Source organism: Anthonomus grandis, chromosome 5 (assembly GCF_022605725.1).
Source record: "Anthonomus grandis grandis chromosome 5, icAntGran1.3, whole genome shotgun sequence".
NCBI lineage: Eukaryota > Metazoa > Arthropoda > Insecta > Coleoptera > Curculionidae > Anthonomus > Anthonomus grandis.
This window is the reverse complement of record NC_065550.1, coordinates 5,360,452-5,386,989: the sequence shown is the minus strand read 5'-3', so window position 1 is coordinate 5,386,989 and position 26,538 is coordinate 5,360,452. Positions and strand designations below refer to the sequence as shown.

Sequence of the window (26,538 nt, the reverse complement as noted above, 5' to 3'; positions counted from 1 at the left end):
ACATACCCACAAGTTTGCTTCATTTATCTCTTTGTTATATAGGATGTTCCTCTTCCAAGGAATCTTTTTATAAAGAATTTAACATAATAAAGCAGCTTGCAGTTAATAACGGATTTCCACTTTCTACCATAAATAAACTTTTTTTCGCATACATGAATAAATATAAATTCTCCTACCACATCTTACACTCCAATTCTTTAAATCTTAACAAATTCAGATCTTTAACATTTTTTGGTTCAATATCTCTCCAACTTGCAAAACTTTTTAAAAATAATCTAAATCTTTTAAAACTGCAAACACTTTGAAAAAAACACTTGATAAACACAAAGGATAAAATGGAACAAACTTTAAAATCTGGAGTGTATTCTTTGAATTGTGATGAATGTTCCGCTGTGTATGTTGGTCAGTCTGGTAGAAGAATTTCCACTAGGGTGAAGGAACATATAAGTCTTTTCAACAATTATAAGGCCACCGATATTGAAGAAACAAAGTCAGCCTTTGCAAATCATCTTTTATCGACTGGTCATAACTTTTCGGTGTCGGATGACGTAACTATATTACATGAGTGTGGAAAAGGTAAAAAACTAAATCTCCTTGTGTGTGTGGATTATTTCCCCTAAATTTAGATGCTATGGATTGTTCCAAATGTATTAAAAATACTTTGAAAAATTTACATCACAAATTCCAAGGAAAATTCCTCAAATCAGAGTTTGAAAAAATTTTAAATAAAACTTAAAACGAGCCAAATTTACGTAGCATCGATTTTGATTTAATTAGTGGAGAAATAACAAAACTTAAAGAAGGCCAAGAATAAAACGAACAACCTGTTATGAATAAGAATTTGGAATCTGGAGACAATGAGAGTACTCTTAGAATAGGGCAAATTATTTCCCTTAATAATATGGAAATATTACCATGCAAAATTATAGTGGAAGCGGCTCAATTAAATGATTTAAGCCCATTTCAAAAACCGACAATGAAGAAGGGATCAACTAGTTGATATAAGTCTAACGTTAAGTGGAAAAAATATTACCACTGAAACTTCGTGAGATGTTGGATAAAGATATTGATTTGCTTCCACTAAATGACTCTTCCATTAATATAAATGAGATGACAGTCACTGATGTTCGAGAGGCGGAAAAAATTAGCTGTGCATGAAAACAGTATCAAGGCTGAAATGGATAATGAAAAAGATGAAAACTTTGAAAACTCCAAGTTTAATAAAGAGATGAAAAGTAACAAAACTGAAGCACCAGATGCTGACATGGAAAAAGAAAGCGAGAAAATAAGAGAGAGAAAGAAATAGTTTAAAATGTAGAAGATATAACAAAAGAAAAATTACTCAGAGAAAATTAAAAAATAAAGAAAAGTTTGAAGAATTGGAAAACTCTGACGAACCAAAGATATCTGGCTATTCAAGAAATAAAGTTCATATTATATCGGATGTAGCAATACAACCAAACAAGAGAGAAATTAAAACAGTAAATAAGTGAGTGTGTGACATCTCATCCAGGAAATTTCAAGCGACATCTAAGATACCCTAAACCGAATATAAAGGGTAACAATATTTAAAGAAACAGTAAGGTATTAAGAATTTACACGGCATTCGCCGAGAATATCAATAAATGTGTTTATTAATATTCTTATTTTATGAAAATTTAATGGTACTATTTCTTTGATTTTGCACTAACAGATTATACTAATAAATTTGATGATCCATACAAATGTAAATTCTCTTAACAAAATTCTAGTAATTACAGTGATGGCGGACCATTAGTTAAAAACAAATTTAAACACTTAACAATACTGAAGAGTAAAATATGGGTGGTTTGCACCGTTATCAATTTTAAATAGAGAAATCCTACAACAAAAACTCGTCAATGCTGTAGAAAACATTTTTTAGCAACCTTTTTTATGGCATTGCTATAATTTGATAGTGCCAGTCCACATGATCAGGCAACTTGTAGATAAAAATAGTTTATGGACAAACGACTCCTCTGCAACCTTCAGAAGTCAATTCTTATATCGCTACCACGCCTAGTGGTGTCGTTATGGTAAAGATTGTTTGTAATATACAGAGCAATATTCCTGTAGGTAAAGAGAAGACACTGCAAAATATAACTCCTAGCATCGTCACGGTGCCCCATCTGCAATAATCCGAAGAGTCCGTTTCTGTAGGTGAAAATACGAGGCGAATGGAATGCCTCCATGCCAGAATACCATACAGTGCCGGCCAAAAGTGGAGAAACTTTTAATATTTTTATTTTTTTCTTATTAAAACTAATTCGAAGTAATTGTAAATAATGTTTATGGTTATATCTAGTAGTGACGAAAATAATTAGAAAAAAAAATTGAAAACAAATAATTTATTACAAAATATGCAAACAAAATTTATTTTCTCTAAGGACAAAAATGGAGAAACTTTTCATTTTTATGACATAATTATGTTATAATAAAAAAATGTGGATAAAAGCACACTAATACTTTGTGGCATAACCGTTATTCTTCAAAACTTCACTACACCGTCTTGGCATAGATTCAAGAAGATTGTGTATAATATCTCCGGAAATTTCACTCCATGCTTCTTTTAGGACTTGGAATAATTCGTCTTTATTTCGGAACTTATTTGGATTTTTTTGTCGAACTTTTTTTGTCTAAGTGCTCCCACAAGTTCTCGATGGGATTTAAATCTGGACTTTGAGCTGGCGACTTTAGAACTTGAATTTGTTGAGAGGTTAGGAAATTTTTAACAATTTTAGAAGTGTGCTTGGGGTCGTTATCATGCTGGAATTTCCAAATTAACGGAAAATTATCCTCGGCGTAGGAAAGCATTTTATTCCTTAAGATGTTTAGATAATATTGGCTATTCATGATCCCATCTATTTTCACCAGTGGACCAACGCCATGCCCGGAAAAACATCACCACACCAACACATTACCGCCTCCATGTTTGATTGTGGGAATAGTGTATTTTGGGTTGAATTTTTCATTCTCAGGACGTCTAACCCATCTCATACCATCTGACCCAAATAAATTGAACTTACTTTCATCTGACCATAAAACGTTTTTCCATTGATTATAGGTCCAATGTAAGTGTTCTTTTGCGAATCTTAAACGAATTTGTCTATTTTTTGTTGAAATGAAAGGTTTTTTTACCGGTCTCCTGGCTTTTAAGTTGGCGTCACATAAACGTCTTTGATCGAACTGAAAGGGAAATGCTGGGATATGCTTTTTTTATATCTTCGGCGGAGAAAAGTGGATTTCTTATAGAACGTCGTCTAATTAGCTTGTCAGTTGCAGATGTTGTTTTTTTGGGTCTACCTGGCTCAGAGATGCTGGCAGTAGTGCCTCTAGTTTGCCACAATTTGATTTGTTTACAAATGACACTTTTATGAAGATCAAGTTCTCTAGCGATTGTTACTTGTTTCACTCCCGCATTGTGCTTCTCAATTATAAGTTTTTTTATTTGTTCAGATAAATTTATACCTCGAGGCATTTTAATGCTAAATAGGTTTCTTTACAATCGAAAACGAACTGCTTCAAACGAGACCTATTTAATTTAAAATATTTAATACAAAAAAGTTTCTCTATTTATGTCCTCAAGTAAAAAAAAAACATTGTTTACTATTTACATTCCTGTGATAAATATTCAAACTGTTTTGGTATGAATTTATGGCTTAGGCTAAGATAAACATTTTTAATACATGGTGTCACAAAAATTTTGAATAGATTATTAAATTAGAAAATAAATTAAAAGTTTCTCTACTTTTGGCCGGCACTGTACATGGTAGTGAATACCATATATAACTGGTAGATAGCATGAAATAAGCATAGCATGAAAACCTGGAGCAAAGAAGAAAAACGATTTTTTCATTTAGGAACCTTAAGTAAGGCTTCGTAAATGCAAAATGTGTTTCGTAGGTCCACAAGGTAATCTTGTGTAATAATAGCTCTTAGTCCAAAAGTCATACGGACTGTTTTATTTTGGTTTAGGGACAACCTATTACTCATGAACTACTCCGCCAGCCGATCAGTCTCCGTCTGCACTGACACCATCAATTCCTGAAGGTGACGCCCCTATTTTACAAGGGTAGTTTCATCAGCAAACAGCCACAGGTCAGATGCAAAGGATGCATATATTGTCGGCATACTCGGTTCTATCTGTATACACCTCGGTTTATCTTATACATTCACTGTCGATTATCCCAACTTAATAAACAGAGAGCCAGATAAAGTCGTTTTTACAGTCCTTGGTTATTGCTTCTTAACGTGAAAAGTAAGACTGTTTAATCTATATAGAAAAACATCATTAACCACAAAAACACCGATCTAACGCAAGAATGTTTAAATAATGTCGTCTTTTACCATCTTCATTGATCTCGGACATCTTTTATAAAATGAGAAGTTTTAATGTTGGAATTTCCATTTCCTAGAAATTATGTCGTTATTTTCGTCAATTTAATTTTTTCCACTAATAATGTAGTCACTTAAGAGGCAAACAGACGTTCTTTAACAACTAATTAAACGACTAATTGTCAAACAAATTTATACCAATATTTTCGTTTGCACACATGAGAAGTTAACATTAAAAGGCAATAATACGTATATCAAATGCCTTCACGGTTATATCCTGTTAAAGCATAGATATTCCCCTAATGCCAGTAAGATTTCACTTAAAATTAAGGAAGAAACGCGTAAGATTGGCGTGTCAAACGCCACCGAAGTTAGTTCCCACCCGTATCGACTTCTATCCTACTGCTCGAGTACCTTTTCAAATCCATAAGTTTTTTTGTTCTCTTAACGGATCATGTGGTGTGTGAAAAATTGAAATGTAAAAGGTTAAAGTATTTTACGGGATTTCTTTGGATTTCTAATGATTGTACTTGACTACCCATTGATATGTAAAATCATTTCATCAGAAATTCCGTTTTTAACCTCTTTATAATAATAATAATAATATTAATAATAATAATAAGCCTTTATTTCCAACAGGCAACTTGCCCAATAAGAGGAAACAGTTGCAAAACAATAAAAAATATAGTTAAAAAAACACACACAAACAAACCTAAAAGAATGAAAAGAAAAGAAAAAAAGTAAAGTAAAGTCACAATCTCAAAAGTTATCCAAAAAATTAGAATAAATAACTATTAATATTATATAAAAACCCAATTATAAAAGTTTAACAAGATAATCACATATTCAACAAGATTAAATTAAATTAACTGCAATATACCTACTAACTAACTTAAACACATGGGTCTTAATCCCAAGAGTAATGATCCACCAAGATATCGACAATCACATGAACCGGACAGAAATTTATATCGCACATGTCACAGATCCGATTAAATATAGCGCATATTGTATATAGTGGCGATTTCAACAGGATGTTAGTATATGAGGCCTTGGCAGAAAGAATGTTAGGGGATGTCTAGCATTAAGCCTATAGGCACCATGAAACGTACATTAGAAAGAAGTACAGGACTATCAATGAATCCATTCAGTAACCCATGCAGGAATTTTACAGAGAAGGTCATTCTTCTGAGATGTAATGGATGTAGATTGAAGCGTTCCAATAGTTGCCGATGATCAAACCCTCTTACCGGATATATGCCATGCTGCCTGAAGGCCAAAAACTTAGCAAATCTACGCTGAACAGATTCAAGGAGAACAACATGATGCTGATAGAGCGGGTTCCATATAATGTAGCCAAACTCCAGTTTTGATCTCACTAAGCAACAGAAAAGCAGTCTTAATGTAGATTCCAAAGTAAAACTCTGAGAACTTCTAATTATGAACCCAAGCCTTCTCAGGGCTGACTTGACTATGTTGTTGAAGTGTGGAACGAATGTAAATTCAGAGTCAAAGGTGATATCAAGATCATTAATTTGCTCTAATCTACTCAAAATAGTATCATTAATAAATTAATTAAAATTTAAGGGTGTTTTTGATCTAGAGTAAGTGACCACACTACATTTAGCCGCATTCAAGCCTAACCTGTGAACAGCACACCATACCTCCAATGTATTTAGACAGTTCTGAAGAAAAACACAATCCTCCAAACCATCATATACATTTAAATATAGCTTCAAATCATCGGCAAAAGCCAGCCTATGACAAGTGAGTGACTCAATCAAGTAATTTATAAAAAAAACTAAACAGGAGCGGACCCAGGTTCGAGCCCTGTGGCACACCCGACGTTACGTTAAAAGTAGTTCGATTGAGTTTGTTTTTTCGTTTCAATTTAAAAGTTTCGATTTAAAGCCCTCATATTCCACATATTGAGATCTACCAATCAAGTAGGAATGAAATAAATTAAATAATCTCCCTGAAAAACCATACTGAGTTAATTTATGCAGCAAAATATAGTGATCTATCCGATCAAAGGCTTTTTGGAAGTCGATATAAATAACATCGACTTGAGTATTAACATCAAGTGATTCACAGATGTGGCTAGACAGACAGGATAAGTTAGTAACACAAGATCGCCCGCTAAAAAATCCATGCTGGTCTACAGAGATGAGTTCTTTCGCGTGACTAAATAGCGACCGATTCAGGATAATTTCGAAAATTTATGCCATCTAGGCAAGTTAATAAACAGCCTTCAGCCTCGTACGGTAAAATATTGACTATGAGACAAATAATATTTTTTTATCACTATATTTTATACAAATAATATATAGAAATTATGACAATAAATACTCCCTGTCAACTTGAATTCCTTAAATAGACACTTACAAGTTTATTTTGGATCCATTCCACACATCTTTCTTATTGCTTTTGACAAATTCAAAATCGCTTTGAAGGTCATAATGATTCCAGCACCAGACGCAATCGAAGGCTTTGGAGACATCATAAAGTACGTTCGCACTCTTCCCAATCAATATATTACGGACTATTAGAATGGGGGGAAAACTCCCTCAGGAGGTTTATGGGGAAATTTTCTAGAAACTCTATCCGCAGTAAGGGTTTTCTAAAGAGGGATAGAAATATTTCATTTGAAAGGCATATTTCACTTGCAAAAAATTACATCTTTCGATTTTTTTTCTTTAAATCCTTTAAAAGATGTCGCCACGCTGCAGTACAAAGATCTCTCTCGTTTTTTTGCTAAAATGTACTGTTTTCGAGAAAAGCGAGTAAGAGTGGAATTTTCTGTCCGGACTTTGGTAGTCACACCTAGTTGCCTATTCTTCGGCGTCTAGCCCGTTCTCTTAATTGGATACTTTTGATAGTTAAAAATTGGTCAGAGTATTTTCTATTCGATTATGCTTCCACTTCCTATTTTGTTAGGCGAGTCATTACAACTTACTTTTTGCAGTTTGTTGCTGCATTGGCTGTTGTTGTATTGGCTTCTCTCGACAGCTGTTCAGACTGGCTTCCTTCTTGGTCAGGAATGTCAAACGGTTGCCGGATTTACGACCGGCAACTATTTACAGTTTATTAAATTCGAAGATAACGAGATCAAATATTGAAAAACAAAATAGGTGTAAGCGTCTAGTAATCCTATAACGAGCATGTGGCAAGTCATAAATAGATTTGAACCAACTTAAAATGACTTTAATGATTATTTTTTAAATGCTGCCAAAGCATTGTAAATAGTATGCCTGAATCAGATAGACATCCTCTCGTGAATCTTGGTGGGACTGGCGCTCTAGAACACCTTGGTTTGAGGGGATGAGTTTTAATAGAGTCAGGGATGTAATAAATTAAGTGAAAAATAAAAATAGTGAGGATATTTATGGTTTTAATGTGAAAGCCTTTGCCTTAACTAGTATTTATGCATGTATCAGAGAAAATTGCTTTCCGAACTGTTAAGAAAAAAGCCCTTGTTGTACCATTATTCAAGAAAGCAAGTTCAGATAATGCAGGAAACTATAGGCCAATATAAAAGGCCTAATATAACAAAATTTCTTAAAAATTTGTGTCTGCAGTACTTTGAGAATGGGCTGTTTAGCGAGAGTGGATTTGGGTTCAAAAAGAACAGGATACAACAGAGGGTATACTTAATATGATAATTAATGTTAGAAGCTTTTGATGAGCAATGTTATTAATGCAGCTGTTTTGTGACCTCGCAAAGCTCTTAACTGTGTTCACCATCCAAGCATTGTAGGTAATCTTAAGTTGTATAGTTTTAATCAAAACACTATCCGACTTTTAGAATATTTCTTAAAAGACTCTTTGGATTAAAAAGAAAGGGTTTGGGAGGACTGGTACATTTAGAACTTTCGGAATATTCACAATTTCCTTCTCTCTATATTCTGCTATTTTGGATGTTGTATATCAGAAAAAATATTCAGCAGTTTGCCACCCATAGAAGCGTATTTGATCATTAGAGAAGACAAACATTATATAGTACCTGGTTACTGGAGAATAAAGAGGTGTCAGGATAAGCCACATTTCTAAGCAATAAAATATTTTAATTATTTTCAAAATTAAGTAGCCTTTGAGAGTGGTCAAGTTTCTAAGTACGAGTTTCCGTTCAAATTAGGTGGTAGTTCATGGGGGCCTATTATATGGTTTTCAATAATACCACACCAAATGTTAACTTTAAATTCATGCTGGAAATGACGACTGACAAATGAATGGGGGTTTTCAGTATCCCACATATGAGCATTTCTAAACTTAAATACGCCGCGTCTAGTAAATGTGCGATTTAAATAAAGTAGTAAATAAATATTATTCTTAACATTTTTTTTTAAATGGTAATTATGTCGAAAATGGTTGCTCCTAGCTACTTTAATAAGGTATATATTTTTTATGTAAAATTAAAAAAGAAATTTATTTTGATACTTTTTAAACCTATCCCGTATATAGGCTGAATAAAAGTTAGGGGTTCTAAAAAAGTAAAAACTAACGCAATGAGCGCCTCTACCAAAAACACGAAAACTCTATACGAAATCTTATTTTTCTTTTTAAAAGATTCGTGTATTTTTTAAATTTCATGTCAGTAGGTCAATTGGTTCAGGAGCTATGAGAAAAAAACGATAAATCAGTTACTATTAAAGTTAGGATAAGGCAAGTTGACCTCAATCACATTATTTTGACGTAAGGAATCTACTGTTGTTCTATGTGCCATTACTTTCGGGACACCCTGTATATGCGCGTGTGTCTACAGTATTTTAGCTTATTTTATTATGTTTTTAACTTAGTATAAAGTCCATACAATTTTTGTTATTTTAGATATTGGCAACAGAAGTAGTGTGATTTTCATTATTGTGGCGTATGTATGTTACTTCTCTGATTTTAACGTGAATAAATGATTTAAATTTGAGCAGAATATAAGTGAGAATGTGTGTGGTAAATTTCAAACAAATCTGATGTAAGCTTTTTAATCGTATGTTTTTATCATTTTACGGTGTACATGTACATCCTTACCCTCTTCGGCCTTTCGGCAAATTTCTGCATTTTGCACGTTCATTGCACGTTCATGCACGTTTTTTCTCCCACACAAATAACTTCTTTATCTGCAACTACAATTGACTATTTCTGTACAAATTTTGATGACGTTTAATGCACAGTACTCCCATCTGGTATTTCCGACCATGAAGCTATTCTTGCTAAAATGCCATATAATACTGTATTATCTTCCATCTCATTATATGGGAATAATTTTCAGCAGGAGAAATTTCAATGCTTTTTCTGCTGCTACAGCTTCGGTAAATTGGAATGCACTTGAAACGGCTTCTGACCCACTTACTTTATTTTTTCAAATTCTGTGTGATAAGATCAATCAGTGCTTTCCTAAAATGAGGCTTAAAACTAAGAAACGAAAACCATGGGTTACAAGAGGCCTTAGAATTTCAGCTAAAAACCTCCGTTTTTTGACTAAATTGTGCAAATATACCACAAATAAAAATATCCTTGTATATCCTCAGAAATACCGTAGTCTGTACAGAAAGACAATTAAAGCAGTAAAATCTAATTATTATAGGGATCGCCTTAATATGTCATCAAATAGGCAAAGAGAGTGTTGGTCGATTATTAATGATTTTAGACATAGAAAGAAATGCCATAGAAAAGTATCGGAACCGGAGTTAAGACCTGACATTTTAAACGACTATTATTGTGATATACCTAATATCTTGGGCATTCGTAGTAACATTGATCCCTTACACTATTTTCAACAAGTGTCGGTTGAGCATTCATTTTTCTTTCATCCTGTCGATCTTACCGAAGTAAAAAATGAAATCAAACGTCTAAAAAACCATAAATCATTTGGAGCTGATGGGATATCTTCGAGGTTGTTACTCTTTTTGCCTGATTTAGCCTTAAATGCTTTAGTTTCTGCCATAAACAATTCTTTACATATTGGCATTTTTCCATCATCTTTCAAAGAGGCAGTGGTTATCCCTCTTCATAAGGGTGGAGATTTGGATCAGCCTTGTAATTTCCGTCCCATTTCTATTTTGTCTACCCTCTCTAAGATAGTTGAAAAACTTGCAAAAAGCAGAATTTTGTCCTTTTTACATCATAATGGCATTTTGTCTGCAAATCAGTTTGGATTTCAAGCCGGTAAAGGGACTCATGCTGCTGTTTTTAGCTTTTTGGAGAGCGTCTATGTGTCCTTGAATTCTGGAGAGTCATCGGCGGCAGTGTTTTGTGATCTATCCAAAGCATTTGACTGTGTGGCTCATGGAATATTGTTATCTAAGCTCGATAAATATGGTTTTAGGGGCGTAGCGTTGCAATGGCTTGAGTCCTATCTATCAAATCGTACTCAAAAGGTTACAATGTCTGGGCGTTTGTCTGCTTCTAGATCCCTAAAATGCGGCGTTCCCCAGGGTTCAGTGTTGGGACCACTGTTATTTTTAATGTATGTGGATGACTTGAGTTCATTGAATCTGCAGGGCAAGGTGGTCCAGTTTGCTGATAATACCACCATACTATGGAGCCATACAAATTCTGATTATATTAAGACTTGTATCCTTGAAGACCTTCAGATTTTATCAGGGTGGTGTGCTTCCAACAGGTTCGTGTTTAATATAAGAAAAACGTCTATTATGGGGTTTAAGTGCGATGTGCAGGGTCTGATGTTTGACGAACATTCCCTCTTGCAGAATAAAGAGTGTTGCAAGTTCCTAGGAATTACCATTGATGCCTTCGGTTTGAAGATCATATTTTACGTTTAGCTGGGAAATTATCTTCTGAATGTTTTGCAGTAAAAATGGCAAAACAAGAGCTGGGAGGGGTGGTTGCACGTTCAGTGTACTTTTCACTTATTGAATCTCATATTCGGTATGGCTTGCCTTTTTGGGGTTTAACCAATAAGGGGCTACTTAACATTGTCTTTGTTATTCAAAAAAAGCAGTTAGATACCTGTGTTCTGCTAAGTTAAGATATTCTTGCAAACCCCTCTTCATTTCTGAAAAAATCCTGTTTTTTCACTCTTTATCTTAGAAACAGCTGCTCTTATTCACAAAATTCCCAAACTACCCTTAGACACTGGCCATTTGACTTGTCGTGTAAATGATGTTCCCCTACCTATTCCTACGTCTTCCCTTACCAAAAACTCATTAATTTACATAAGTAAAAAAATTTACAATCATGTTCCTCTATGTGTTAGACATATATCGGATGTTAAGAAATTAAAAGAGAACTAAAGACGCTTTTATTGGCTAAGGCATATTATAACCTGGATGACTTTTTTAATGATAGGTTTTAACCTTGAACATGTTGGAAAGTTTTTTTTTCCTTTTTTCTGCTCTAGTTTTGTCAACAAGTTTACCTTTATTTGGTAATTGATTGTTTTATTTAGTTATCTTTAATTCAAGTATGTTCAAAAAGTTTTGTCTTCTTGTGTTTAATTTTGTTCATTGTTTTATCAATTTTTGAAATTGTATTTTTGTTTTGTTTTTTTAGCTTGTAGGATGCTTGTACACAAGATTATTCTTACGTAATATAGCACATTTTCTTTCCTTCTTTCTTCTTTCAAACAGTTTTATGAAGGACGGCGCCACATACAAATCCTAACAAAATGAGGTTAGGTTTGGTTTGTTTTTTTTATGTTGTCATTTATCATATTTACTTTGCAATTCGTTGAAGGAATCATAAAGTATGTAATTATATTTCTTGGTTCCAAAGAGATTTTTTTCTTAATTTTCTTTCCTCCTTCCTTTAATTAATTTTGGGAAAATTCTTGAAAATTTGGATACGGAGCAAACCTGTTGAATTGCTCGATGCTCAGCATGGTTGGTGCATCCACTGTAAATTTGCGTTTTATCCTGACATTTTCGGAATTGGAACAAACATACTTAATCTTTAGAGGATTTAGGCTAACTAATCACTAGATACCACATGCAGCAGGAAGGCTGGAGGATAAAAAGCACCGCTAATGTTAATCTGCCAATATTAAGGCTACTTGACTTTATATATACTGTGTTATTTCATAAGGTGGGGACTGAGCTTCATTTTATTCACTGTTTCTCAATTTATAACAATGCAAGGTTTCAAGAAAAAACGTCCCTGTATTAAACTTCTATAGAATCGATCAATATATTATAAAGACCTCCGATATGGTCAGAGACCTTGGAGTCTATTGTGATTCAAGGCTATGTTTGAATTACCACAATCATTAACAAAAAGATGCTTGGGTTTTTTAAGGAGATCTACTAAAAGCTTTACTGATATTTATACTTTGAATTTTATACAACAGTTTGGTAAGATTACAATTAGAAAATTGCACTACTATTCGGTCTCATTAGTACTCTATATTGAAAAAGTTAATCTTAGACCGATAATGTTTTTACATTCTATTGCCTATTTTTATTTATTTCTAAGGAATACAGATAGTTATAGTGACTTTTTCAATTTTTTAAAATAATGGACATATAATAACTAGTGATGTAAAATTCTCGAGCACGTAATTTAAAAGAATGTTCCCGGAGCATGAACGAGAATAAACAAGCATAAACGAAAAAAACCTGAGAATTTATGTATTCAAAAACTTATTTTTCATGATTTTTTCTCGAAATGCTCAACATTCTCAAAATGCCTAGAAAAATGCTCAATATTCTCCTAATGCTTTGTAAAATACCGACACTGAATTATTCTTCTAACTTTATAAAAACCTTAACATCATAATATTCATAAAGTAACATGGTAAGTATAACATAGGTAAAGTAACATGAAAATAACATGAGAAAAGTTTTATGATGTAAGAAGTAAAAAGTAACTCGAAAAAAAGCTTTATATAAAAAAATAAACTGCAATCTGCAATAAACCAAAAATACAGCTAATTACCTAACTCAGGTACTCTAATTGTGGATCAAGATCAAGAGTAGTTAAGCCCATCGAAACTTTCTGGCCCAATTGCTACTATTGGAATCGAAATCGTGAACACTGTACGCTCTCTTCGTCATCGGACTCATCAGTCTCTGAATTCTCAGACTCTAATGTTAATAATAAATCATGGACTTGATCACCCAGAGGAGGAGCTGTCTGTGTAGACGTGGAAGGATCCAAGGATTGAGGTTGGTTTACCTACATTGACGTTGATTCACCTTGTCTTTGGGACTCTTTGGCCATCAGATTAAGGTTACAGGCAATATGGGTTAGCATTCCCGCTCTCTTCACCGTCAAACGATTTCGAAGTTTAGTATGGACTAACGAATACCTACTAAATTTTCGCCGTAAAATAAAGCGCGCCTAATACGGAATCGTGCTGAAAATTCTCTGGCGAACGTTCGCGCACGAGAGAACGATCTATCTTGCGCGCACGAACGATTTATCGGGCGCGAACGTGCGCGAATATTCGCCATAGCACGAAGGTAACGTTTCTTCATTTACATCACTGATAATAACTAATGGAAACTTCAATAAACGTAGGTTTAACTAGTCTTCGTAGATTGTTGATCTTGATGTAATGCACCTTCGATAATAAAAGAAATCACCAAATCTATTATTAGTAGAGGAAATTGAAACATAAGGTACTATATGTATTTTTTATATTTATATTTATCTTACTGCTTTTTTTAAAATTAAAATTTCAATTGAAATAAACTCTCACAAAGATCCCAAAAGATTATACCATACCGTCAGTGGGATTTAATCAGTTCAATGTAAGCCATACGGGTAGTTTTTTGGGATAATACTTAATACATAAAGGCCTCGAGATAATTTATTTTTAAGTGTAACGATGCAGGCCAATAAGCTTATTAACTTCACTATATTAAATTTTCTTATCGTCCAAAATTACAGGTTCGGTACATAATACAAGTGTATAATGTTTGCCTTTGCAATATTAAAAGAGAATGAGCTAGCATCAGCACCTGTCTTTACCTTCTTGAACTTCTAGAATTTCAGCAAAATACAGCTGCATCCGATTCTTCTTCAGTTCGGTATAGTTACTTTAAAAAAAAATGCAAAAAGCGCCATAGGTTGGAGATTTTCAGCTTTGGTCAGATAGTCACACTTTGATAGTTACGCATCTACGAAAACAGGCCAATTAGTACTGTGCATACCAAATGTCTGGATTTTTTAAGTATTAAGCAGGATGTCAAGGATATAGAGCAACGACAGTATTAACAGCTTATGTTTCTTAAATAGGAGCTTACAAGATTTCCTCGGAGTTATTTCAAAAAATCTAATTTATTATATGTTTATATAATACGGTATAGTGCTATTCGATTAGTCCAAACTAGCCCTAAAATCTGATACGTCTGACTAGATAATCCATAACTTATTTAGAGCTAGTTTTTTTAGGTTATACTTAATGCGTATTAAGGTGAACATAATTTAAGGCTAATGATGAGCACCTAGAATTTTATAAAGATCACATTCAATTTCCATATTACTGGTTCAGGTACATAATTGCAAAATGTTCAATTAATGTAAATGTTTGTCTACATGCTTCATGCATCCCGTGCCAAAAATTGTTTTTTTGACCTTTCTTGACAACTAAATTTTTTCAAGAATCCTGTTTTTGGAAAACAAGTTATGTAATTCCCATCCACAAATCTCAGTAAAATCTGAAGATACTTAGGTTACCAGTCGATGATAATCTGAACACCATTCCTAAGTTGTTTGCGATTCTACAAAGTTCATTCCTTCCTTATTGTGTACTAAAATTATTCAAATACAATTTGGGTTTCAGCAAAAGTCATCAACAGAGCTGTACCGATTTTTGTACGGGATCATAATGACGGGTGCCTTGGAGTAAGGCGGCGAAGTTCATTCCAATCACGCCGACTTCTCGAAGGCATTCGACAGGGTAAACTATTAGATCTTACACAACAAATGTCATGGACTTGGCAGATTGTGTTCGATAATAAGTTACATCACTGGTAGAACACCATCTTAAGATGTTTGGGATTCTATAAAGTTCATTTCATCTTCATCGAGTACTAACTAACATCATTCAGAAACAGTTTGGGTTTAAGCAAAATTCATCAGAAGCACAGAACCGAGTTTGGTTGTACCTAATCATACCGACGCGACGGTTGCCTTGAAGAAAGGCGACGAGGTTCATTCATCCATCCACGTCGACTTCTCGAGAGCATTCGACAGGGTAAACTATTAGATCTTACATAACAAATTTCTTGGACATGGCAGATTGAGTTCGGTATTAGACTGGTTAAGAACTTACATCACTGGTTGAACTTAATTCATAAAGAGTGCTACAGAATTTTTTTTCATTTGGGTCTACTCCTAATCAAGTTTTTCATCAGAGGCATCAAATACTATTGTAATCATAGTACTTTGAAGTTGTACTTTCAAGTGGTAAATGATCAATCAAGATAATTGCATGGATATCAACATTTCCAAATGTTTATTAGAATTTTACAAAACAAAATTTTAAATGTGCTTTATTTGTCATTTTCACATTTCATTTAGAGTGCTTTTAGATTCCAAGTTAGATTTCACTGTATACTATAAATACATCTCTGAAATTCCTAGGAAAACGTAATACCAGAAGCTTTACTAATTTTAATTCGATTAAAATACATTATTTTGCATGTGTCAAAACCCATTTAGAGTATGTATCTTCTATCTGGAGTCTGAACTATACATTTCGCATCGACAGATTGGAAAGAGCTTAGCGAAATTCTGCTGAAACATTCACTAAAAATTATGAGGCTGCTTATCTTACTTAACAAATCTCTTTAAATCTGCCATCTCGGAAGATTCGGTCCACCCAAACTTTTCATATACAACTCTAGGACAACCTGTGCCAAGACTTCATTCATTTCCTCTGTTCTCTGTTTGTCTGTTGAGTCCTCTGGATACAGTTATTAATCTGGAAGCTTCTAACAATTTATTTTAAATGACTTAAGTTTGTATAGTTTCATTAAATTTATCGTTCGTATTGGGCAGGCAATTAGGGCCTAATCTAGAAAATGCTCAAAAATCAAAGTTTTTTATGGTCTTAGATTGTTAGTTAATCAAAATTGCGACTTTAACAAGTTGCGCTAAGAATTCATCTAAATTTATCATTTCAACATAGTTATTCCAAGAAGCAATCATACATTTGTTCTATACATATTAGTGCCTTATACATTTTTCCATATACCAAGGAACAAAACATTGAATTCGCTTTATAAGGCTTCTATCGTGCCTTTCTAATCGTTACTGTTAAAAGTGGTTTATAGTTTTACCGGGAACAACAATTATTACTTAACTAATCATTATTATAGCTATAATCGTTTTAACCAAGGTCTTAAATCTATTTGAAAAAATCTCGTGGACTTGTGCACCTATGTAACCATTTTATCCTGGATGATTTCAATTCAAGGTGGTAACAGCAATAGCCGCGCTATAATATTTTTTATTCAAATATTTTGCATACCGTAATTAAGAAAACATACATTTCGAAATATTCACACACTACAGTTATGTTTACATTTAAGCAGCGCTAATTCGTATGATGATTTTTTCATTACCAGGGTCAGTACGAGTTAAATTCAAGGCAAAACTCGTTTATTGTTGTTGCTGTCGAATGCGAGTCGCGGATTGTTTTTTTTTAGTGCCTGTGATGGGCAAATTATCTTATAATTTAGTAAAGATATGTATTGCTAATTTCATAAAAATTAAAATGACCCTGGGTGCTTGTCCTGCAAATGGTATACTCACTCAATGGGTATTTGATTTCGTCATATTTTATAGTTGTTACGTTTTTCTAAACCACTTAAGGCATAATAGGAGCATTGAACCTGACACTGATATAATATAATGATATCAATGTTTAGGATAGAGTTGCTCAAGTGTTCTCAATATTTCTTCGGTTATCTTTTTCATAAATCCACCCTATTATTATAAGTTAACCTTAGGTCAGTTGAAGTAGTCAGTAGTCAATGAAGACTTACAGTCCCTAATGTGAATAGTAGTGTTCGTGTTTATATATTATATTGATGTATGTACCCCAACCTAGTGTCTGCTAAAACTATGCAGAATTATCGCAGGAAAATTGTAGTAATCGTAAATATCACAGGAAAATAATGATAATTGTAATAGGCTAGTAATCCGCCTCAAGCTATGTAGAATAGCTTTAATACTAATGTGAGAGAGAGAGACATCACCAAGTTAGCATACGTTAAAAGACGAGTGCGTTCTGGCACTACAGAGGCGTGGCTTGCGTACCGCCAAAATTTCTAATACGAATTTGTCAATGTACAGCGACATTTGGCATCTTTGACCTATATATTTGCTAATATAGGACTTTGTTTTGTTCGGCATTTATATTTTAGATGGAAAAAGAAATACGATATGCATATAAAAGACTCTTAAGAAAAAAATGTTTGTAGCTGTTATAGATTAGTGATTAATAAAAATTAATGAATGACTTTTTTTTTTTTTTTATAAATAGCTGCCAAATTTGATTTTTATAGATATCTACATAGTACCATATTTAAATCATTTTATTATAGTAGCGATAGAGGGATGAAAGCAATATCCATTATTACTGTAGATAGTTGTTGGATGGGCTCAGAAATTTAAAAAAAAAAACGGAAACCACTAATCCTTAGGACACTAAGTCTAGGTTTCTTTGGTTGAAGTTTAAGCTACTCACGTTTATATTATATACCATTGTCACTTATAGCAAAAATCAATTTAGCAAATACTATTTCACACGCTCAAAAATTCAAAAGAAGATGTGAGTATTTTCTAAATTGATTTTTGCTATAAGTGACGTAATACCCAATAAAATAAGTAACTCATTAATTTAAGGGTGTTAAAATAGAGCTTCTTATAGTTTTTATATTCCAAATACATTTCCCCTACTTCAACAATTAGATCAAAAACACTGTAAACTAGGCAGTGATCAGACAAATATTCTGAGATTGGTATTGCTTTGTGGTTTTGGGAAAAATGTTACTATTTGATATAATTACATCTAGAAGAGGGTTGGTTTGAGCATTAATATTTATCCGAATAGGGTCTCTAATATGCTGATTTAAATTAAATGACTGAAGTAAAGTGTAAAATCTTGATCTAGAGTTACTTTGCTATAGTAAGTTAATAAAGGGTGTTTTTTTTAGAGGCGGAGAACTTTCATTTGGCAACACTGTTTTTTATGACAGCCGACCTGACAGTTCTGGGTTATTTTTAGATTAGTTTGGTTTTGCAATTCATCATGAACAGACTCACGCTGGAGCAACGTTTCCAAATTGTTCAAATTTATTTTGAAGGACATGGTTTTATTCGAGAAACACATCGGGCATTACGTGAGTTTTATGGTGCTCATAATCCTCCTTCAGAGAGATTAATTCGAGAAACTGTTGATCGTTTTCGCAATACTTTTACTCTAGTCGACAATATACGCATCCCGTAAGACGCCGTACAGTGCGCACGCAACAAGCGATAGCTGCTGTGCAGCATAGTGTTGATAATGATCCAAATGTGTCAATTCGTCGTCGTTCCCAACAAGTGAACTTATGTCCACCCACTTTATGGAAAATTTTGCGCAAAGATCTCGGATTGCGAGCATATAAAATTCAACTTGTCCAGGAGTTAAAACTCCAGGATCATCTTTTGCGCCGTACATTAGCTGAATGGGCGCAAGGAAAGATTCCTGTTGATCCACGATTTCATATGAAAATTTTGTTCAGTAATAAAGCACACTTTTGGTTAAATGGCTATGTAAACAAGCAGAATTGCCGAATTTGGGGGGATGAGAATCCACGAGCTATTGGCGAAAAACCGTTACATCTAGAAAAACTAACCGTTTGGTGCGCTTTATGGGCCGGTGGATTCATTGGTCCTTATGTCTTCAGAAAGGCTGATGGCCAGAACGTTACAGTAAATGGTGAGCGATACAGAAACATGTTAACCAACTTTTTTGTGTCTCAATTGGAAGCCGTTGCAGGCGTTGCAGAAATGTGGTTTCAGCGGGACGGTGCCACGTGCCATACAGCGCGCCAAACAATTAATTTACTGCAAGAGACATTCGAGCAACAAATAATTTCAAGGAATGGACCTGTAAACTGGCCAGCTCGTTCGTGCGACTTGACGCCATTAGATTATTTTCTTTGGGGCTATGTTAAGTCGCATGTCTACGCTGATAAACCCGAAACACTTGAGCACTTGGAAGCCGACATACGACGCGTGATTGCCGAAATACTGCCTGCAGTACTGGAAAGAGTGTGTGAAAATTGGACCTCTAGATTATGCCACGTACCCGCCAGCCGTGGGGGTCACATACCCGAAATCATTTTTAAATATTAATGCCAAAAAAAATTCTTTAATATAAAAGCAAATTCGTTCATATCAATAAAATATTTTGTGTTTAATTTTAATTTCGTTTAAGTTCTCCGCCTCTAAAAAAACACCCTTTATTTAGATTTCCTGTGAGAATTACGTGTTCATAAAAGGGTACTGACAAATTTAAAAGATCTTCCAAACTTTGATCCAAATTTTTGTGCTAAATCTTAACGCTAATGATTTCACAAGCATTATTTATATTGTCGAGTTCTATTTTCTGAAATTTAATATGGTCTTAGGAAAGACCTCTGGGAAATCAAGAATCTATTTATTTATTTATTTATTTATTTATTTATTTATTTCAATATACGGCAGAGCCAGTTTACAAAAACAAAATAGATAATACAAAATACTAAACAATATAACAATATAAATACAATACTAGAATTACAAAAAAAATATATATATACCAAGATAAAACCTCTGAAAAAACAGTCATCAACAGGGCTAAAAACTTAGCACTATCCAAGGAACGTAGGTTAAAGTGTAAGATTATTTATTTTTGATTTGAATGACCGTAAGCCGCCGGAAAATGGATCCAAACTATTTTCATTAAAGAAACGCAAAGTCCTAGTCAGTGGAGAAAAAAACCCATAGTTGGCCGAATGAAAGGGTAAACGAAACATAGAAGAGTTGATCCTTCTTTGACAGGTGTTAAAAGGAATTGCTTCCAAGATGGTAGGACAATGATATAAACCATTTAAGATCTTATAAAACGTTAAAGCATCAGAATAATGCCGTCTGACTTCAAGATTAGGGATATTAAATTGGACACTGATAGCATTATAGTCGATGTAATAATTACGAAAAATATTAACTTCAGCTCTATAAGCAAGGGATCTTAAGAATTTTCTTTGTACAGCCTCATGGTGTTCAATATGAGAATCATAATAAGGAAACCAAATTACAGACGCATACTCAAGCAAGGAACGTACCAAAGAGTAATAAAGTAATTTGAAACAATAAGGTGAAAGATGTACACTATTTCTAGTGATAAAACCAAGACTACGCATACTCCTGTTAATAATATCCAAAATGTGCGGCAAAAAAGTTAGCTTGGTATCAAAAAGAACACCTAAATCTTTAACTGTATCAACTGACTTGAGTTCGTTATTGTTGATTGTGTATTGATAATTAATAATTTTATTAGAACGACCAAACGAAATACATACACACTTCTTTACATTCAGTTCCAGACTATTGCTATTACACCACTCAGCAACACTATTTAAATCCAATTGAAGTAGCTCAGCATCAAGATATGACTCAATGGCTTTATGCAGTTTAAAATCATCAGCAAAAGCAAGATGTTTTGAATGAACAATTACATCACTCAAATCTCTTATGAACAAGTTAAAAAAGACCGGTCCAATATGCGAACCTTGAGGCACGCCTGAAGATACTTCAATACCATTAGAAATATAATTACTTACCCTGACCAACTGTGTGCGACCAGTCAAAAAACTGTGACAAAACTCGACCAAAGTCCTACCAAGGCCCATAGCCCCAAACTTCTGAACCAGATGTTCATGACCAACCCTATCAAAGGCCTTTGAGAAGTCTGTGTACAACTATCGACCTGTACAGACCTCTCAAAAGCACCAATCAAATCATACTGGTAAGTCAACAAGTTAGTCACCGTAGATCTACCCTGACAAAAACCATGCTGATGATCACTAAGCAATCGCCTACAGTGCCACGAAAATCGCACAGAAAACAACCTGTCAAACAGTTTAGGAACTACAGATCAATACATCAAGATCAATCAATCAAGATCAATACATTAAGTAGGAACTCAAAAAATATGTCCACCTAGTAGATATCATTGATTTTCGAATTTAAACATACTGAGAAAGTGACCTTAATTCAAGCAAGATATTCAAGATGATGTGCTGCATAAGGACAATCAGAATGTATACCCCTTTTTGTCCTGGATATTGTTAAGGCAGACAACTGTTCGCATAAAAAGTGAAGTTTACTGAATAATCCAGAGTTCCTATGTTACTAACCATGTCAAGGAATCGGTACAGTACCAGACTATCAGAACAGAAGAAGTCTTCATTTGAAGCTCTTCGAATATACTTGCCTACACTTGGGAAGCACTTTATCAATCACAGCTGAGTTTCCAGCCACTAAGAAATTTGCATGTCGAGAAAGTTCTTAGGGAAGAATGAAGACAAAGAAGTTATTAGACGTTCGACAAGTATAGCTTATAAAAAGACTTTTTCACTTCTTTTCAAAAGTTGGTAATATATGACACTAGTTTATATGTTTTGTTTCAATTTTTCAAGGGTACTGTCTGGTATTGATATTTCGCCAGAATTTTCTATTTTCTTGTATCAAAAAGTCGGATTATGCAGCTTTCGAGTTGTCTTGTTAGGTAGTAATATTAAAAGCTGGCCGATGTCATTAAATTGAAACATATTTAATGACATAAATGATGATGAATATTTTTTATTACTTTGATAAATGATATAATGGAATTTTATTAAAATATTAAAAATATACTTTGGTAAAGGGTAAATTTATCACTAAAAAATGTTTTCTTCTTTTCAGGTATGTTATATCTTCTTATCACTGATGTCCCGTCCTGACTTTTGTAATAATGTTTGATTTAGCTATTATTATTTCTCACGGCAATTTATGTAAGTACTTTATTTTATAATTTTTTTAATATTTTATAGATATATTGACAGATTTACAACAAATAATTAATAAACAAGATTTTATTAGAAGAGGTCCAGTGAGTTGTCATTTATATCGATATTTTACTGTTTATCCTTAAAAAATTAATTTTTTGTTCAAAGTTGATATACTTACATGCTTAGAACATTGAATGCCTAGAATAAGCCTAGCTGCAAACCATAGGCGAGGTTGTTTGAGTTCATCATCTCTCAGACAATGATGTCAAATCGACTTTCCAATTTTTCATTCAATATATAATTTTCTTAATCCACTACATATTTTTTAATGTGTTGTATTTTGAAACAGGTAAAAAATGTACTCTTCAAAAGTTTCCTTTATTTGCTGACTAATAAAATATACTTTAAGAGTAATCAACAAATTTTTTAGAATAAAAAAAGATCCCTGACGGAAAAGTTAATGAAAAAAAAGCAACTTGGCAACGTAGTACCACTATGTATACAATTCACGTATCCGATGTTGCCACTTTGTGTTCTTTTTCTAGAGATTTTTTCATATCTTTGAAGCTAGCGCCCAATCGATATCCAACAACCAAAATCTAGAACGCAGCATATGTCGTTTGCTAGCAACCTATTTATGCTGCGTTCTGGATTTTAGTTGCTGGATATTGACCACACACAGGATTTATGCACACATTAATTTTGTGGCATTTCGGGTTCGAATAAGCAATAAATTTGCTAGATTTTAATAATATACTTAATTACACATTTTTTTAAAATATTTTGGTATCCAATACTTAATATAATATTATAGATACTTCACAAATATGCCGTCTTTTATAATATTATAATTTAGAAGGATGACTCCATTGACATCTAAGTTGCCTGTGAACGCAATGATTTGAATTTCCTTTTTCAATATATGTGACCCACTTCAGACTTATTTATCATTTTTCAGCAAAAAGGTAGTTTTTAGTCTTAATATTAATTTAAAAAACGCACTGAAACCGCTCAAAACATCATTTTAATACTAATACATGGCTTAGCTTAGGTTAGTTCTACGCTTTATTGGCAATTTATTAAATTGCTTTATCTCGTATACGATCTCTGTGTATAGGAAAAATTATACGAATCAACGAATCAAAGAAGAAAGGCCTACAACTAAACTGGTTATATTGGTAATAAATAAACGAAAATAAATCAAACTCTATTCATCATCTTTCTATTTGCATCTATTTAGTAGTCCTAATTCTATGTAAATTACTAGAACAAGATTGGAACAGAACTATTACGTGATATATAGGTGATTAAAGATGAATCTTAAAGAGCATACGATATTTCTGCCCCAATATTGTACTGAAAATTCACTAGACATAAAATTTAGACTTTCACGTTAAATGTCATATACCTGTCAAACAAAAATTAGTGATAAAAGGGACATTCTATTTGCCACCCAGATTTTCACAACTCCACGAAGGAAGAGGAGAAGAAAAGTGAAATTCTTGCCGTTTTAATTTTTCGTCTCAGAAAGTGAAAGTAATGTAAAGGTAAAGTACCTGAAGAGATTTGATTGATTTAGTACTGCTTGTCTATTAAACAAGTTTGAAACTATAGGTCTTAGTATAAATCTGGCCAATTGTTGACTTTTTTGTTATCATGCTCAACAAATTATTAGTATTTAAAACGTTAATCAGTGAATATAATTGGAGCGGTGGATATTGAGTTGTTTGTCAAATTATTCTTGTATTTATTTTGCTAATCGAAAATTTTAGTTTGCGGGTTTTCTAACTAGAAATAGCAAGCAACTATCAACAGTTCTAGTAATCTTTAAATGAGACACGTTTTTAGATATTTTCGTTTCGATATATTATTCTAATCAACGTCATAAGACGTTGTTTAGATATTTTAAGATTCTATGAGATTTTAAATGGTTTCACCGATTGTGTCTTCCATTCTGCGGATTTTACTCTGCTCTTTCTACGACTTCAAGTTTTCTATTATTTGTCCAAACTTTATTATAACAATTGTTCCATACCCTGACCCAACAGCTGGTCGATCTTAGATTCCAAGGTTTATTATACAGGATGCGGCATAATTGTCTCTGTTATTTGAAATACAAAGATTTTATTTTAAAAGTACAACTAAAACATTTTTGTCCTATGTGGTTTTGAAGAGAATATCTGGCAAGTGCCGTCCACCATTATCGAAGCACTGGTGCAAGCGACTTCTGAAGTTTCGCATAACTCTTGCAAGCATTTCTTGGGGTATTCTGCGAATTTCCAGGTGGATTGCATTCTCTAGTTGTCTAATAGTCGTTGGACGATGTTTGAAGACTTCAGCTTTTAGGTAACCCCACAGAAAGAAGTCGTAGGGCGTTAGGTCGGGCGAGCGTGCAGGCCAGAAAGAAATATCGCCTCTCAAGGAGAGCAAACGTCCGGGGAACATTTCTCTCAATACTTGCATTGAAGCTCGAGATGTGTGAGCTGTTGCCCCATCTTGCTGAAACCGGGCATCTTGCACATTAAGTCCTGCAAAGGCTGGGGAGAAAAAATTGTGAATCATCGCTATATAGCGTTCCGAATTGACAGTAACAGCGTGATTCTCTTCTTTAAAGAAGTAAGGACTGATTATCCCCATTTCAGACATGGCGCACCAAACTGTCACTTTCTCACTATGTAGAGGCTTCTCGTGTATCTCTCTCGGATTATCAGCGGCCCAATACCGAAAGTTTCGCTTGTTTACCCAGCCAGACAAGTAAAAGTCAAGTGTGCCTCGTCACTAAAAAAAACTGCGCCCTGAGGTAAATTTTGAAGCATAATTTCACATGCAGCACGTCGATTGTTCCAATCACGTTCTGATAATTCCTGTGCCAGAACCATCTTGTATGGATGAAAACGAAGATCCTTGTGAAGAATTCTTCGCACAGTGCGGTCAGATAAACGAAGGGCAGCTGCGTGTCTCCGTGCAGAACGTCTAGGTGACCGTAAAAATGAGCGTCTCACAGTCTCGATGTTTTCGGGTGTCCGAGCTGTCCGTGGCCGTCCACCTCCTTTTTTCATAACAGATCCAGTTTCTCTGAAGTTCTTGACCCACAACACAACTGCTTTTCGGTCCGGGACTCCTTCATTTTGCGGAATTTGGAACCTTATCCGGAACGCTCGTTGCGCAGCAACAACTGACCGATTTTCGCGAAGGTACACTTCCACGGCGAATGAGCGCTGTGCGTTGGTCCACATGATGCTTCAGACTAAAACATGTTTAAACAAAACTGTTTCCCATACGGCTCCTAGTGGCGGTACCCCCACTATTCTGCGACACCGCACGGCATTACGAGGGAAGGTTAAAATTAGGGAGACAGTTATGCCGCACCCTGTATAAGTCAATTACAAGGTTAAATAAAAGGATTCACTATCATTGGTCTAAATCATCAATCAATTGGACCAGTTAGACCAGCTTTGTATTATTTCTTCCGGCTTCTGAGCCTAGTTCTTCTTACTGGGTTGACGTTATATTTCTGTTCCAATCTTGTTCTAGTGACATACATAGAATTAGGACTACTAAACAGATGCAAATAGAAAGATGATGATTAGAAGCTTTTACGAAGAATTTGATTTATTTTCGTTTATTTATTACCAATATAACCAATTTACTTGTAGATCTTTATTCTTTGATTTGTTGGTTCTTATGATTTTTCTTATACGGTCAATATTTCTCTTGATATACTTGATCAATTTTTGTCCAGAAAGTGATGGATGTTTTAATAAGAGATTTAGAAAATATATATTTGGAAATTGAAATATGAAATAAAATAACTTGGCTGCCACGACTTTACTGGCATATGCAGGGTACGCATATGACGAAATTTTCAATAATGTTATTGTATGGTGGTATCTTGTTGATACAGCGTCTATTTTCGAGTTCACTGCTTCGATGGTATAAACCTGTGACTTAACAGGTAACCTCACAGCCAGAAGTCTAAAGGCGGTAAATTGTAAGAGCGTGGACGCCAATCAAATCGGGAAATAACAGCACCACGAGTAAAGTCGTCCAAGATCGTCAATGTTTCATGGCCTCTATGAAATGTAGCACCATCTTGCTGAAACCACATGTTGTCAAGTCAAGATCAATAGCTTCCAAATGAGGCACAAGAAACGGACTTATCATAACACGATTACGTTTAACGTTCACCGTTACTGCATTA

General features: G+C 34.0%; 1 protein-coding gene across 2 annotated transcripts in view; it reads left to right on the top strand.

Moving 5' to 3' along the window:
* LOC126736886 (zinc finger SWIM domain-containing protein 4-like) overlaps nucleotides 1-26,538 on the top strand; it is a 410,579-nt gene that overhangs the window by 68,280 nt on the left and 315,761 nt on the right. Inside the window, exon 1 of one of the 2 annotated variants that reach the window (XM_050441499.1) lies at nucleotides 22,286-22,340. The exons of the other annotated variant lie outside the window; for it this stretch is intronic. Within the exon in view, the coding sequence (XP_050297456.1) occupies nucleotides 22,301-22,340 (40 nt within the window). The 5' untranslated portion in view covers nucleotides 22,286-22,300. Of the gene's footprint in view, nucleotides 1-22,285; nucleotides 22,341-26,538 lie in introns of those variants that run through there. 2 annotated transcript variants of the gene reach the window in all.